Source organism: Danio aesculapii, chromosome 6, assembly GCF_903798145.1.
Source record: "Danio aesculapii chromosome 6, fDanAes4.1, whole genome shotgun sequence".
Lineage (NCBI taxonomy): Eukaryota > Metazoa > Chordata > Actinopteri > Cypriniformes > Danionidae > Danio > Danio aesculapii.
Window position 1 is genome coordinate 5,648,422 of NC_079440.1, and position 16,871 is coordinate 5,665,292.

Genomic DNA, 16,871 nt, shown 5'->3' on the forward strand with positions numbered 1-16,871 from the left:
CACGTCACTGAGTGACCGCCGTCGCGCGCATCCCTGGGATACTCCGACGTGTCTGTCCACAAAACCGGCTGCTGGAGAAGAAAATAAAATAAGGCATTATAACCGGTGACACAGAGCGGGGATCATGGGGGGATCGCAGAGCGTGGAAATTCCCGGAGGCGGTTCGGAGGGTTATCACGTTCTCAGGGTGAGTGTGCTTTAGAGATGCGTCCGCTGTTTGCCTCTCTCTCTTTCACTCATACCGAAGATCGCGAGTCGCATGCGGCGGACATTCAAATCTAGCCCGGGGATGTCATTGCGGCCTGCTAATAGCGGCTAATGTAGCTAAATCAAAATCTTTGCTGTTACAATGTAAAGATGTTTACGCTCCCAGTGAGTGGACGTGCTTCAGCATTTGACATGCTTAGGCTGGTCCTGTTTAAAATGCACGCCTTAATTTATCTTGCTGTATTACGATATTTTTCCTTAGAATTGCTGCTGGGTGTGAGGTTTAAAAAAGCTTACATGTCATTATTGTGCTTTAGTGTTTACATGTTCAGCTTTCATCTGTCACAGCTCTGATTGATCCAAATGAGGGCATTTTACGCATGACCCATCTGAAACATGTAGGAAACAGCATCATTTGTGGATGAAAAGCATGTCATTATTGTTATTGTGAACATAGATGAATGAGCCAGTAGTTTAAAGGATAATATTTCACTCAAGTGTCTGATTGGAAAGCTGAATTTACTTTGACATTTTCATGTTACAAACTACATTACTGCATGATCATATTTGCTAGTTAATGTTTTGAAATGTATTTTATTGGTTATATGTACTTATTTGATGGTTCTACTGTATGCCATGCTTTATCTGGGGCTTTTTCCTCTTTTATTCAGGTGCAGGAAAATTCACCTGGACATAGGGCAGGTCTCGAACCCTTTTTTGACTTCATTGTGTCCATCAACAACACCAGACTGGTAGGTTTGATTCACATGGTGCATGATCATCCATTATTCAGTAAATTCTTGATTTTGAACTGCAGTTAGGGTTGCAAGTTAAACAGATTTTTGGATTTACTAATTATCGTTATGTATGTGTGCGCGCTTTTTCTTTATTTACTACCTATGACATTTCTTCCCAATTAAAAATAATAAATAAATGTCTTTTTTGTTTGCATAAAATGGCGATTGGTCAAAATGTTAGTCAAGTTTTCAGATGTTTATATTCATTCAAACCACACAAAACCAATGTTTTCAGAATTTATAAAATTAATTATGACTTTAATTTGCAGTAAAAACAAAAACTTCTGTTATTTTTGACCAATTTATAATAAAAACCAGGAAAATATTATATAATAACTTATTTGAAAATATGGAACAATTCTTATTGGACATTTAAACCAATATTATCATCATAAATTACTTGTATCCATTCCTAGTAAATCCAGAAAAACAATTTTCAAGGGGTCTATTTTTTTTCCACAAATAAGTAAATAAATAATATGATCCAGATGCCAGGTCTACATACATTTTAAAATAGTATCATACTATCCAGTCCGCATTCATATGCTAATTATTACAGTTGTTTTTGAATGGATTGTTTTTGTTTCCTAAGAACAAGGACAATGACACGCTGAAAGACATACTGAAGGCTAGCGTTGAGAAGCCTGTGAAGATGCAGGTGTACAGCAGCAAAACCCTGGAGCTGCGGGAAGCCACTGTTACCCCGAGCAACATGTGGGGTGGTCAGGGTCTTCTGGGGGTCAGCATTCGCTTCTGCAGCTTTGAGGGAGCCAATGAGAACGTCTGGCATGTTTTGGTAAGGAAATGAAAGGGAAGTCAATGTAAACAGAGAAAGCTGGTGGCATGAGTTAGTTACATTGCATATTTTGAATGGGTGGAGACGCTTTCAGTGAAAATAGAATGCTTTGATCTCATTTTGATTAACAACTTTTGGTTAATTAGTCATTATCCTGCACAAAGCTGAAATTGGGTGTGTTCTTGTAAGACAGACCGGTCGGTCGAGTTGTGGGATGAGAAATGCAAGCATTCAACGTGATTCCTTCATGCATATTTTTCTTGTTTTGTAGGAAGTGGAGCCAAATTCTCCTGCAGCATTAGCAGGTTTGAGACCACACACAGACTACATCATCGGAGCAGACACAGTCATGAATGAGGTACCATATCAGTTCAGTTGCAATCAATTCAAAATGTGAATAAATAGTCATATTTTGATGTCAATGGACACTAAAATAAGTGTTCAAGACATTTGGGACCTTGGATTTTTTTGAGACTGAGCTCTATTAATCACTTAAAAGGACAATATTGGGCTGAGATACAACTATTTGAAAATCTGAGGGTTCACAAAAACAGAAACGTATTGAGAAAATCACTTTTTAAGTTGTCTAAATGAAGCGGTTAGCAATGCACATTGCTTAATACTAGTTTTGATACATTTTCAGTAGGAAATTTACCAAATATCTTTATGGAACATGACTTTAATTACTTTGCTTCAAAAAAATCTATCATTTTCAGCCAGTTTTTGGCTATTGGCGAAAGTAAACCTGTGCAACATTAGAGCTGTGCAATTAATCGAAAATTCGATTTCGATTTTGGCTTTTAACGATTATGAAAGAATATTTAACTAGATAAAACAATTATTGCATCATATACCGCCCCCTTTCCAGTTGTACACATTTGTTGCTTTGCACAGCTCAGTTTCATGTGAACATGACTAAAAGCATGTAATGTAATGTAACGTTTGCAGCCAGGGATCCGCATCATTCAATGATGTATATTTGAATCATTCATGTTTTTAAAAGCACGAAAGAGATCGCATGCTGGTTTGTGTATGTGTGCGTGGGTGCACGACTGCGCTCAGCCTCAGAGACGAGCAGAGCACACACACATCTAAAGTCATCTTAATGCGAGCGCTTTAATGGTCAAATACATGCAAATTTGTGTCTGCATGGTGTTTAGTGATCATTCATATTAACCCTCATTTGTGTAATAAACAAGTTGAGAATCAAAAGACATGTGAAAGAGGAACCATATCAGCCGCACTATTCTTAAAGTGACAGTGCACAATATTCCTGCTGCCGACTGTTTTTATCATTAATCAAACAACAAAAGGAGAAAATCCCTCACTGCTCTTGACTGAAGGACTTTTGTAGCTGTAATTAACGTTTTTTTCTTACAGTGAAGATGCTTAAAGCACTGTTTTTCATATTTTTATTCTACTGTATTTCCCTTTTCTTATTTACAGGGAGGAAAATAACTGTATACAGAATTATTAGCCCTCCTTAATTATTAGCGACCCTTTATCCCCCAATTTCTGTTTAATGGAAAGGTAAAAAAAAAACAATTTCTAAACATAATAGATTTAATAAATCATTACTAATAACTTTTATCTTTGCTATGATGGCCGTATTAAAAAAATGTCTTTATTTTTCAAGATACTATTCAGCCTAAAGTGACATTCAATGGCTTAATTAGGGTAATTAGGCAAGTCATTGTATAACAGTAGTTTCTTCTGCTGACAATCATAAAATATATATCGTTTAAGGGGGCTAATAATATTGCCCTTAAAATGGGTTTCAAAATATTAAAAACTACTTTTATTCTAGCCAAAATAAAACAAATAAGACTTTCTCCAGAAGAAAAAATATTATTGGAAATACTGTGAAAATTCCTGAATCTGTTAAACATCATTTGGGAAATATTTATAAAAAAAAATAAAAATTCACAGAAGGGCTAATAATAATCGTTTTGAATAATCGTGATTACAATTATGATCAAAATAATTTTCCCATAATCAAGCGGCCATGTGCAACATAAGACTTTGATAACACCGAACATGCTTTTTGAAAGGTCATTTTGCGCATTTCTTATGCACGTTTCACGTTTTAACCGCCTTCTGTGCCTGACGTTTTAGGACTATTCTAAAGGCTGGTTTATACTTCTGCGTCGAGTGATCGGCGTGACCCACTGTGCCTTGCACGTAGCCATGCATTTGTACTTGTACTTATGTTGCTCTGCAATAACACTTCCGAAACGCTAACTTATGTTATGTAATGTTCATCTGTGTCGAGTTTCCTCATGTGTGTTTTTTTTCGTCTGAATGCTACCTTAATGTACAAGTAGCTAAAACTCGCTTATTTAGAGGCAGGAACCGGCGAACGTGCAACAGCTTTAATTATAAGGTAAACACAAAACAAAATATTCCATCTGGAGCTCCTTCATGGGTCTCCACACTTGTAAACACTCGCTCCATCAGGCTCGCGGCTCTCAGCACCACCCACACTTGTCACCGCTACCAATCACAGAGCTTGCGCTACGAGTTGTTGCAATGTGTAGTTACTTTTGAGAGGTCAGTGTGTGCATCAGCCACAGTGAGGGTTATGCTTGCATGTGCTTGATGCAGAAGTATAAATCAGCCTTAAGGGACTTTTGCACTTTTGGGGCCCCCAGAGATACTATTACTATTACTATAACGCTGCTCTTCACTTTTATCATGACACCCTTAACCCCCCCCCCCCCCCCCCCCCCAGCAGTTGTTGTAGTTTTTGTTTGTTTGTTTTTTATTAATATTTGACTGGTATTTAATTGTGTGTGCATTATGCTCTTTCTCCAGTCAGAGGACTTGTTCTCATTGATAGAAACCCATGAGGGCAAAGGCCTGAAGCTCTACGTCTACAACACTGACACCGACAACTGCAGAGAAGTGGTCATTACACCCAACAGTGCCTGGGGCGGAGAGGGCAGGTGTGTGTGTGTGAATATACTACCTTTCTGTGGTCCTTTACTCTGTTATCAAACCTAACATGATTATTTATCTAAACCAGCCTTGGCTGTGGGATTGGATACGGCTACCTACACAGAATCCCAACACGACCCTTTGAAGAGGGCAAGAAAATCAGTTTCCCCGGACACACCCCCAGTGAGCCTGTGAGCCCGCTGAAGGACGGTTTTACAGAGGTTAGTGTTTGTAATTGTGTTCTTCAGATGGTAGGTTTGAAAATATTTTATTCAGACGTTTGACTTCTGTACTGCTCTGTTTAGGTTCAGCTGTCTGCAGTAACTCCATCCCCCGTGTCACAGCCTGTTCCTACAGGCCTTGAGGACAGCCTGTCTGGCCTGTCACTCGGCTCTGCCCCGCCCACAATTCCCAGCGAGCTCCACACAGGTGATACACTTTTATTCTACACTTCAAATGTTTTTCTACTATAAATCAAGTATATTTATATTACGAAAAACCTGTATTGTTTTATTTTAAGGCTTTCTAATTTTGTTTTGGAAAACACTATAATAATACACATTGTAGCATCAGCTCACATTGTAGCATCAGTCTCCTATGTTTCTGAAGTGGTGGGTTCAACAATCCAAGTAGGTTTCCCTGCAGCTTGGAAGGATTACAAGTGGGAGGGATTACACCACAAGGCTGGGTTTAGGGTTGGTGTAGGTGTAGTGGACATTAATAAAACAAAACCAGTTACTGTGAGATTGGGTTTGGGGTATGTGTATAGGATAATAAAACAACAGGTTACTCTGAGGTTGGGGTAGGTGTAGACCAGGGTCACCAATCTCAGTCCTGGAGGTCTGGTGCCCTGCAGGGTTTAGCTCCAACTTGCCTCAACACACTTTCCTGGGTGTTTCAAGTATACCTAGTAAGATCTTGATTAGCTTGTTCAGGTGTGTTTGATTAGGGTTGGAGCTAAAATCTGCAGGACACCGGACCTCCAGGAACAAGTTTGGTGATCCCTGGTATAGACATTCATAAAACACAATAGGTTGGAGTTTAAATAATTAAATAATAACTTTAACGAGACATTAAATAAATGAGCTCTAAGTGGGCAAACAAATGTCCTGGAACTCAAGTCCCACCCAGTTGCAGCTAGCTCGGACCTCTGGTTATACCATTCAGAATGTGATCTCTCTAAACCCCTCCCCCTCTGAGAGCCTACTCTACTATGATTGGTTGTTGTTTACAGGCAGCTGATGAATCCTGTAGCCTGGCATTATGCAGATGTTTCAATTTAAGGCAGTTCAAAACTAAAAAAATTTTCTATGAATCAATAACTCTTTACAACTTTTTATACCTTTTATACCTGCAAACAGCTATATTACACACTGCGTTAAATCATTGTAATTTTTTTTTGTCAGGTGTTCCCACAGTCCCCCTGCTGCCCACTCATGTGACCCCCGGGCTGGGTAACCTCCCACTCATCAACCCCTCCACCAATGGACCAGGTAAGAGGACATGCTTTTTACTTTGTTTTACTGATTACTGAAAGCATGATGAAAATCAGCTATTGACCATTACCTAACTCTTGTTATTTTTAATTTAGTGAATGATTTTCATTTTGCATGATTTTTTAAAAATATTTGTTTTTAGGTCTGATGTCCTTACCAGCTGGCCTCCCTCCTCTGCCAAACCTGCCAAACCTCCAGAACCTCCCAAACCTCAATCTCCCTTTACCAGACCTCAGTGCTGTATCGTTAGCAGGAATCAGTGGGTTACCTCCTACTACAGCAGGTAAACATGCCAAGACGACAGTAACCAGGGTTCCCACAGTTCCTTAAAATTAAATAAAGTTTAAGGTCATTAGATGGCTTATATTTCTTACATGGTGCAGCAAATGAATTCATTGTAGGAGTAATTTAAATTCAAAGATGGTACTGTAGTAATTGTTATATTACTGATTAAAGTTAGTGCTGCAGGTTTTATGGTCAAAATGTCCAGACTTTTGATTTTGTGGTCCAAAGGTCACAATTAAGTGTTTTATGTGATAAGAATCACTTGAAAGCTGAATAAATGAGCTTTTTTGTTACAATACTACAGTATTTGGCTAGATACAACTACATGAGATACAACTATTTGGTGAGATGCAAGTATTTGAAAACCTGGAATGGGTTAAAAAAATTGAGAAAATCACCTTTAAAGGTGTTCAAATTAAGTTCTAATCAATGCAATCATTTTGCATCTACTTGTGAAACAAAACTTCCAGGGTCACTATTGTGGCAACTTCTAAAGTGCAAAGGTTTGCTCGTGCCACAGGCAGCAAGTTCACCAATCGTTAATAATTATTTACGGTGTAATGTTGAGGAATGTATGGTTTAACATTATGGCGCTTGTAGTGTAATATTTTGTTGATCATTGTTGTAATGCTTACGTTTATCTCTTATGTTCTTGAAAGAGTGACTGGAAATAGTGAAATATAAACTAAGAATGATTTAATTATTCAAAAAATATGTTTTTAATTCATAAAATTTCACAAAATATTTTTAATAACCCCCATTAAAGGGGTTAAATCTGAAATTTTCATCTGTAATTTTTGCACAAAAAAAATGAATTCGACCTCGTATTGGGTCAATCGTATTGATACCGTCTCCGAAACTTTCGTCCGTCATTAAAGTCGAACCGGGTTTAACTTTTTTTGTTTGTTTGTTTTTTTTCCTCTTTGAGTGGTGTTTTGACCGTTCAGAGCCACCGTACAAACAAAAAGCTAAATACAGAATGCGGTCAGTTGAACCACTGATAACTTTGACAAACACAGTGCATAAAATAAGACTGTGGCTGAGGGTTGACAACACCTATGCTGGATTCACTGACTGGCACACCTGTGCCCTGCTGCTGTTTGGGGTGTCCATACATTTGACCTACTACTATCTATAGGCATAATAAAAAGTATGGTCCAATTTCGGACCGTTGCTTCAATACGTCAACGCAGCCACCATCTATTATAATGTCTATGTACTGCTAGTCTCTATTCAGGATTTGTTTATGTATGGAAATGTGTGAAGTATCACAAGGAATGTATCAAAATTTGTGGATAATCCAGTGCAGCTCTTTAATAATGAGCTGAACTCTCCTTCCTCTCTATGCAGTATTGGATGAACACAATATGTCACATTTTCTACTTTGGAGAAGAGAGGAGAACAAAGTATCACTGCTTGAACTGACTCTGAAATGTTGTGCATATTTTCGTAATGGATTAATTAATACGCATCGGACTCCAGTGTGCAAAGACCTTTTTCCCCAATGAGTGCCTTTATAAAGGGTTAAAAACACTTAAAAGTCTTCATAAACCGGAATCTGCCACCATTTTTTTTCATACACAGTTTCTAGAGCAGGGGTTTTCAAACTTTTAGGACACACGCCCCCCCCAAGGTTGTCCAATTTCACTCCCACCTTCACATATTACTTGCTGCGTTTAAAGTGTGTAGAATTAACTACATTGAAACTTAAATATACAGCTTACCTGATTCAGTGTGATGGCTGAGCCTGTTTCTGTGAGGACAACATGCTAATCTGTGGTCGGATTCCTGACACGACTATCCGTAAATCATCCCACGCCGCCAATAAGCGTGAGCCATAGCCTACTTGCTTTTGATGTACATATAGAAAATGCTGCATCGCAAAGCCCTGACGGCGTGGTTGAGTCGAACACTGAGTATATTTACATGTGCAACAATACTTTAATACGATTAAGACAATACTCTGATTAGAGTCTACCATGTAAACAGTGATTTTTGATTACCTTAATCCGACTGAAGTCATAACTGAACTAAACAGAAATGGAATTAAGACATGTGGAGGATGCAGGTTTTAGTGGCATTATTGAAGTAAACACCGCAATCAAACTATCACCGTCATGTAGGACTTTTCGCCATATTTTGTGACAAGATCCACACACACACACACACACACGGCTGTCAGTAAAGGACCACACACACACGCACACACGTATAACAAAAAGCGGAAGTTTTTTTTCTTTCCACTCGATGTGCGGTATCAATAAAAGCAACAATCTTCCACCAGTCCTTCATATTCGCGTCTTATACCCCAGTTTGTCATGGGGGCATGAATGAAATGTTTGAGTGAAAGTTAAACTGCTGAAGTCGAGAAATTACATGAGAATTACATGAGACGGCATCATGAAAGGAATACTCGAAAAGCAACTGATGTAAATGTCTTAATTTTATTATTGTCTTAATTATATTAAGGCAAATAATTCGATTACTGATGTCCATGTAAACGTAGTCAATGTGAGCTAACAACATCACTATGGGTATTTTGAATTCATATGTACTTTAAGTGTTCATTATTCTCTGTGTGTCTCTCTACAGGTTTCCCACCTCTCCCTCTAAACCTGCCTGGCATCTCTCCTCTGCCCATGCCCTCCGTTCTTTCCTCCACGCTTCCCAGCATGCCAGGCGTCACGCTGCCCTCTCCGCTGGCACCGTCTGACCTCGTACCGCCCGTCTCCATATCGACAGAGCAAACGCCAGCGCTCATAATGGATGCCACGCCCGTCAAAGACACGCTCTCAGAGATGCCCGTTTCCACCGAGACGACGTCCCCAGCAGAGTCCTCGTAACGCCCAGAGCCTGACCCTCTGTATGTCCCTGATGTATTTATTCAGTACAACAAGATTCCAGTGTGAAAACAAACACACACAGAGACCGCCACAGTTCTGATGAGAGACGCCTGAGAGAATTGAGCATTTGTATGTACAGACATCTAACATTAAGAATGCCTTTAATAAATAAAGATGACTGGTGTATATCTGGTTTGCGCTCTCCTCAGAAACAGTGTCGTCTCTTGCTTTTTCTTTCTGTATATCCTGTAATCAACGTTAGTATAGCATTCCCTGTAATTACCAATTGCTATGTGATTTTACAATGTAACGTCTGACTTTTTTTTGTTTTATTCCTCCATTTCTTTGCACCACGGTTGTTTCGAATGCTTCGGTTTCCTCAGTGGTCAGACTGGGCCTCTGTTTCCCTCTCTTGCTCACACGCTCGCTGTAAGATCGCTCCGTCGTCAAGATGAATGCAAACACGGATAGAAATGTGCTGCAGAGCTGAATGTGCGCTTGTGCAGTTTGAAGATTGTGAAGGATTCTACGGTTCAAACATACACAAGCAATAAACTACCCTGTTTTACACTACCACCGTCTCTCTGTCTTCAGTCTATAATAGGGCAATTCCATTCATTTAAAATATATTTATTAATTAAAAATATTAAAATGTTTATTCATTTAAAATATATTTATTAATTAAAAATATTAAAATGTTTATTCATTTAAAATATATTTATTAATTAAAAATATTAAAATATTTATTCATTAACAATATATTTATTAATTAAAAATATTAAAATGTTTATTCATTTAAAATATATTTATTGATTAAAAATATTAAAATGTTTATTCATTTAAAATATATTGATTAAAAATATTAAAATGTTTATTCATTTAAAATATATTTATTGATTAAAAATATTAAAATGTTTATTCATTTAAAATATATTTATTAATTTAAAATATTAAAATGTTTATTCATTTAAAATATATTTATTGATTAAAAATATGAAAATATTAATTCATTTAAAATATATTTATTAATTAAAAATATTAAAATGTTTATTCATTTAAAATATATTTATTAATTAAAAATATATTTATTAATTTAAAATATTAAAATATTCATTTAAAATATATTTATTAATTAAAAATATATTAATATAAAATATTAAAAGGTTTATTCATTTAAAATATATTTATTAATTTAAAATATTAATTCATTTAAAATATATTTATTAATTAAAAATATATTTATTAATTTAAAATATTAAAATATTCATTTAAAATATATTTATTAATTAAAAATATTAAAATATTTATTAATTTAAAATATATTTATTAATTAAAAATATATTTATTAATTTAAAATATTAAAATATTCATTTAAAATATATTTATTAATTTAAAATATGAAAATATTAATTCATTTAAAATATATTCATTAATTAAAAATATTTATTCATTTAAAATATATTTATTAACTAAAAATATCTAAACATTATACTTTAAATTTAACATAAGCTAAATCAGGTCATAAGCATTATTGAATATTTTTCTACATTTTATTTTTTTGCCTGTAATTTGTTATCTAGCAGGGGCCCTAAAAGCAAACGTCAAACACCATGAACTCACAAGAAAATGTCAAATGCATTAGTCAACACACACACACACACACACAACCCCACACACACACAACCACACACACACACACGATGCGTCCGAATATTTTCAAAATGTTTATTTCTCTTTTGGCTACATTCTCTACAATCGCAGCAGCACTTTAGAGACAGATCACCATATGTGGAGCTGAAGACTGCTTTTCTGGGGGGTTGAGAGAGTATTTAGAGAGAGGAGACCACAAAAAAAGCTGAGATTCTTCCCCTGAACACAGACTCTGGAAGCGTTGACAGTCTGATGGCGGTCCGGTCCTGATGCTGACCTGACTCGGGCTCCGGGATCAGCCAGGGACCTGCTAAAGCAACATGACAGCACTGGGTCTGGGCATAAAGGGGTTCAATGATCAAGGGTGGGATCCGGCCCACCTTCCGTCTGCTCGCATTCACACACACACACACAGCGCATTCACAACCACACTTCTCATGCCGTTTCCTGGGTAATCCAATTTATAATCTTCATCGGAGTAGCAAAATCAACTAAAAGCAACATCAGGTAGCAGCGAGGTGATGCTGCGTCGACAACAAACGTGGAGAAAAGAGCTGGATTCATTGTTACACACACTGTTATTGGAGATGATTTTTTTTAACGTCTGATCCTACATGCAGGATGAATCTCCCAAACTGGTCAACAACATGTCCAGGTCATTTTCCACACCAAAATCTATTAAAAAGACTCCTGCTGTCTCATTCTGACTAAGTTTAACTGAAATAAATGACACCGTATACATACTAAACTGTTGTGTTTGTGTGTGATATTGCCTTTAATTCATGCTGACGACGTCGAACTAGTTTTTATATGCAAATTAATATTAAATAATCTTAAATTATAACAGAAAAACTCTTGAAATAGTCACAATGTGCCTATAAACACCACAATGTTCATGGCGACTATTGTAAAGTTTACTGTCACACATCATTTATATGAAATGAATCTGGATTTCAGGTGTGAAGTGTGACCTGGACATTTTGAGCAAGATTCACGCATTTATACTGTTCATACATCTTACTCTCAAGTAAAATAGACACAGCATTTTTGTAACGCGCGCGCACACATACACACATCTTGCTATATGTGTCCGACACACATGTATGTTATAAACAGCCAACATATAACGCTGTGGCGTGAACCATCCATTCACAGACGCATACACACGATTCTCTTAGACACTTTTGTGTCACATTAAATCACTCGCTCGTCTATTTCCAATCACACTACAATTAATTGCCTCTAAACTTCACACTTACACAAAACAAAACACCTCCATAGAGGTGTAGCTCAGGGAGGATATCAACAAGAAGCTAAAACGTTAGCGCAACCCTTCCAAATCTACTCCAACAAGATGCCTCTGGTAAAAAAAAAAACCAAATATCCACTTTTCAATGGTTCTAGCTCTGACTGACATCTGGATCCACACAGGAAATGACATCGGCCATTCCTGCGCCAATATCAATGGCAGTCACTGCGGCCGGTGTGGGCGTGTCCTACATCATGTAGCTCCTCCCCCTTTTATCCGCCCAAGGCGGTGAGGGGAGGGAATTTGCCATCAGAACTGTCAATCGTGATCGATCAGCCAATGAGATCAGTAGGAGATGATTCCTGAAGGGGCGGGGCTGGCAGGCGTGGCCTGTAGGTTTCCCGACGAATTGGATCGTCTCATGTGAGGAAGAAGATAGGAGTCACTTCCCAGCTGGTGCACGTCAAAGCGATCCTCCTTCCTGTAGGCCAGACAGCGGCGGATAAACGCCTGCAGAGTGCAACAAAGAGATCAGGATATTGTTTCATGCGTGTATTTATGGGTTGTTGACATGATGTTGCATTTTCACTCACACATGACAAAACTTATAATCAGCACTGACAATTTAAAATGCAGTGAATGGCTATTTAAGGGTTATTAATCTTTATTAAATTTATTAATCAAGGGTCGCCACAGCAGAGTGAACCATCAACTTATCCAGCATATGTTTTACGCAGCGGATGCCCTTCTAGCTAAAACCTATCACTGGGAAACATCCATACACACTCATTCACACTCATACACTACGGTAACCACTCATACAGTACTCATCTATACTGATCACTGTATTTCTTTGTCTTCAAAAATGGAGTTTTACAAAAAAAAATGAAATAAAATAGTGCCATTTATTTACTTAGCATTTATTTGGCAACTAGCTATACATAGAAACTCACATCACAAGGCAAACTAACCTTGGCCTCATTGCTAGCCACAGGTTTGGCCGGAAACTGCACTTCAGTGGCTTTGAGGATGGTGTTCTCTTGAAGGATGTCTTGCTGGGATTGATTATGGCCAAACGGCTACAGAAACACACCAAACATTCAATGCAGATTCATCCTAAATGCACAGCACATCAATAGCCGCGCGTAGCTTGTAAGTAAAGTGTTTACCTTTCGTCCATACAGGCACTGGAAGAAGATGACGCCAACAGACCACACGTCCACTTTATTGGAGATCTTTGGAGGCTCTTTACCAACGACAAAACACTCGGGTGGCAAATACCTGGAACATCACAGCACTTTTGTTAAACATATAATCCCTAAAAACCTTTTCATCTAATACACATTTATTATTATGTTGATTTATTTATTATATCATATTAGATGCATTATGATCATTCATGACACCTATACCTATACATCCCCTGTTGCGATGTTATGTCTATGTGTTTATGTGCTTGTTGCTGGGGCTTTTATCCCCTTGATCTCATACTTCAAGGACAATCTGGGAGGGGCTTTTTTTGCCTCCCTTTTCCCTAATGTATCTTATTTCCTCTTTCTAAAGCTACCTCTCGTCTGACCTGTCTTCCCCTGAAATGTGTGATGTTTGTGTATTTTTGTGTTTGTGTGTGATATTGCCTTTAATTCATGCTGACGACGTCAAACTAGTTTTTATATGCAAATTAATATTGAATAATCTTAAATTATAACAGAAAAACTCTTGAAATAGTCACAATGTGCCTATAAACACCACAATGTTCATGGCGACTATTGTAAAGTTTACTGTCACACATCATTTATATGAAATGAATCTGGATTTCAGGTGTGAAGTGTGACCTGGACATTTTGAGCAAGATTCACGCATTTATACTGTTCATACATCTTACTCTCAAGTAAAATCGACACAGCATTTTTGTAACGCGCGCGCACACATACACACATCTTGCTATATGTGTCCGACACACATGTATGTTATAAACAGCCAACATATAACGCCTTTTATCCCCTTGATCTCATACTTCAAGGACAATCTGGGAGGGGCTTTTTTTGCCTCCCTTTTCCCTAATGTATCTTATTTCCTCTTTCTAAAGCTACCTCTCGTCTGACCTGTCTTCCCCTGAAATGTGTGATGTTTGTGTATGGTCTGAGGGGTCCAATTTCGCTACATGTAAAAGTGTATATGACAAATAAAGGTATTTTCATCATTATCATCACCATCACAATCATCATTATCATCGTCGTCACATATTCAAATAAAAAACACTAAGCAAACTTAGCAAAAATATGCATTTTGTGCAAATGATAGTATTTTATATGGATAAAAAACAATTGTAATGTAATGAGATCTTTATAACAGCATTACAGGCTATTCAAATATGCGTAAAATATTAGGTACATTACATAAGTAATAATTAATGACGGTTTATTGAATTTTTCTAAATTAATGCACAGCTGAATGGGTCACAACATGTATTTACCATGATGACAGTACAAAATATTTCACAAGATATTTTTCAAGATGCTAGTATTCAGCTTAAAGTGATATTTAAAGGCTTAATTAGGTTAATAAGGCAAGTTAGGGTAATTGTATAACAATGGTTTGTTCTGTAGACCAGGGATTCTAGACCGGTGAGCCGCAGCCCACTAGTGGGCCTTAGTGATCCTGCAGGTGGTCCACGAGATGGCTTAAAATTAACTTAAATATTATACTATAATTATTTGATTTCATTATTAAATATCTCATCTTAAAATGATCGAAGTTTTAGCATTTCCGGTTTTCTATATTGAATAGGTTAATTCGGACTTAAATACAGACATATCTGTTGCTTAAACTTCCAACCGTTGCATGTCAACTAGGACTACGTTCTCAGTTGTATAAATCAAACCTTCACGCAAACGTAACAATGGTTATGAGTTATAATAACCAGTTCACGTGTGCCTCACATCTGCAAATCGTACTGTATCAGAGTCGCACAAGTCCTGGATTCACAAACTATGCGTGCTCTCTTTTTGTGAACACTAAAATATCTGTATAGTATCTGTAGTTATTAAATGTCCTGCGAGTGTTTTACAACGGACGCGTGCCCATACAGTAGGATCTAGTGAGACTCTGTGGTGTTTCAGTGGTGAACAGCTGTTGTCAGCAAACTGGAATAATATTCAGCTGCAAACCCTTCAGAATCAGATCGATGTGTTTCAACAGATTTAGAGTGTTGGTACTGTATTTTACATTCCTTTGTTCATTTTTTAATGGATATAAACAGTAGATCAATAGATGAATAGTAGTCAGTCCAATTTAAAGCAGCAGCAGTTTTTGTCCTGTCAGGTTCATTTATTCAATAAAAGACCCAAATGCAGTTGTAAAGAATAACTGAAGAAATCAGCTTTGAATCTGTGTAAAAAAAAATTTATAAATAAAAAAAAAATTTGATAAATAAAAATAATTAAATAAATGTAATATATATAAATATAATATATATACATAAATATAATATATATACATAAAAATAATATATATAAATAAATATAATATATATAAATAAATATAATATATATAAATAAATATGATATATATAAATAAATATGATATAATATATATATATAAATAAATATGATATAATATATATATAAATAAATATGATATTATATATATATATATATATATATATATATATATATATATATATATATATATATATATATATATATATATATATATATATATATATATATGGGGGGGGTAATTTTGACTTCAACTGTATGTGTATATGCACAGTGCTGTACTGACCAGTAGGTTCCGGCTCCCTGTGATGTCAGGTCCATCCCGTCTACTCCATAGCTGTCGTCATCCATAATTTTAGACAAGCCGAAATCTGTAATCTTTATCTCCCCACATGCCGTTCCGTCCACCAACAGGATATTTCCTGAAAGACAAACAAAAACATTTCCTTTATAAGTCTGTTTAACAAATAACCATTCTTTAAAAGAAATCATACATACAGCTGGACAGATACTGACACCAACTCAAATATATGAACGCTTGGCTCGTTTCTCTTGATGTTGAACACGCCCAAGCATGTTTCAGATGATGAAACTTATATTCCAGAGTATACAGAGGGGTTGCACAATATTTTCAGCATCAAGACAACAATGTGCTAATATAACTTGGATGTGTGGATTAATACAGACAAGAAACTGTTGTTTTTTTAGCTAGTACAATGATAATTAAAAAAGACAAAAAGACTGGTTCAAATTAGAGTCACCTATGGTTGAAGAATGGATTGATCCAGCGCACTGATTACATTCAGTAAACTTTTTCATGAAGAACACAGAAGACTTTTTCCTAATCTGAAGTACATGGATTGATTATATGAAACCAGTATGTCCACATTTTCCCTGAATTGTAACTTGTTTTTCAAGGTAATCTTTTGAATTAATTAAATGAGCTGCCCATGTTTTTTATGGCATATAGTTGCTGTTAAAGGAAAGAAAATACAACGCACATGTAAGAAATGTACGTCTCTTGCTGTCTGAGATATTATGCATGTCCTATATCCTAAATAATCACATTTAAGAAATTAGTACTACATACGAGCATTTCAATGGAATTTAA

At 36.4% G+C, this 16,871-nt stretch overlaps 2 protein-coding genes across 4 annotated transcripts in view; one reads left to right on the forward strand and one right to left on the reverse strand.

Annotated features, from left to right (window-relative positions):
• Positions 1–9,934, forward strand: gorasp2 (golgi reassembly stacking protein 2). Of its 2 annotated transcripts, XM_056459385.1 has the most exons (11): positions 1–187; positions 879–959; positions 1,597–1,800; positions 2,072–2,158; positions 4,615–4,745; positions 4,826–4,958; positions 5,043–5,166; positions 6,144–6,230; positions 6,376–6,516; positions 9,111–9,381; positions 9,745–9,934. In XM_056459385.1, the coding sequence occupies exons 1-10, from the start codon at positions 125–127 to the stop codon at positions 9,359–9,361; spliced, it is 1,302 nt and encodes a 433-aa protein (XP_056315360.1). In that variant the 5' UTR covers positions 1–124; the 3' UTR covers positions 9,362–9,381; positions 9,745–9,934. The 2 variants fall into 2 exon arrangements, with proteins under 2 accessions (XP_056315360.1, XP_056315359.1); XM_056459384.1 differs by having other exon boundaries at positions 9,111–9,934.
• A 1,138-nt stretch (positions 9,935–11,072) lies between these two features.
• Positions 11,073–16,871, reverse strand: part of tlk1b (tousled-like kinase 1b) — a 48,370-nt gene continuing 42,571 nt past the window's right edge. For both annotated transcript variants that reach the window (XM_056459387.1, XM_056459386.1), the window contains 4 exons: positions 16,047–16,182; positions 13,430–13,541; positions 13,232–13,339; positions 11,073–12,770 (listed from right to left, as the gene is read on the reverse strand). In XM_056459387.1, coding sequence (XP_056315362.1) covers positions 12,606–12,770; positions 13,232–13,339; positions 13,430–13,541; positions 16,047–16,182 — 521 coding nt within the window. In that variant the 3' untranslated portion in view covers positions 11,073–12,605. The remainder of the gene's footprint in view (positions 12,771–13,231; positions 13,340–13,429; positions 13,542–16,046; positions 16,183–16,871) is intronic.

Excerpts from the sequence above, each read along its gene's own strand:
- gorasp2 (XM_056459384.1), top strand. The coding sequence starts at position 125 with ATGGGGGGATCGCAGAGCGTGGAAATTCCCGGAGGCGGTTCGGAGGGT. Across the intron at positions 4,959-5,042 it reads TGAAGGACGGTTTTACAGAG|GTTCAGCTGTCTGCAGTAAC; the intron begins GTTAGTGTTTGT and ends TGCTCTGTTTAG. Across the intron at positions 5,167-6,143 it reads TCCCAGCGAGCTCCACACAG|GTGTTCCCACAGTCCCCCTG; the intron begins GTGATACACTTT and ends TTTTTTTGTCAG.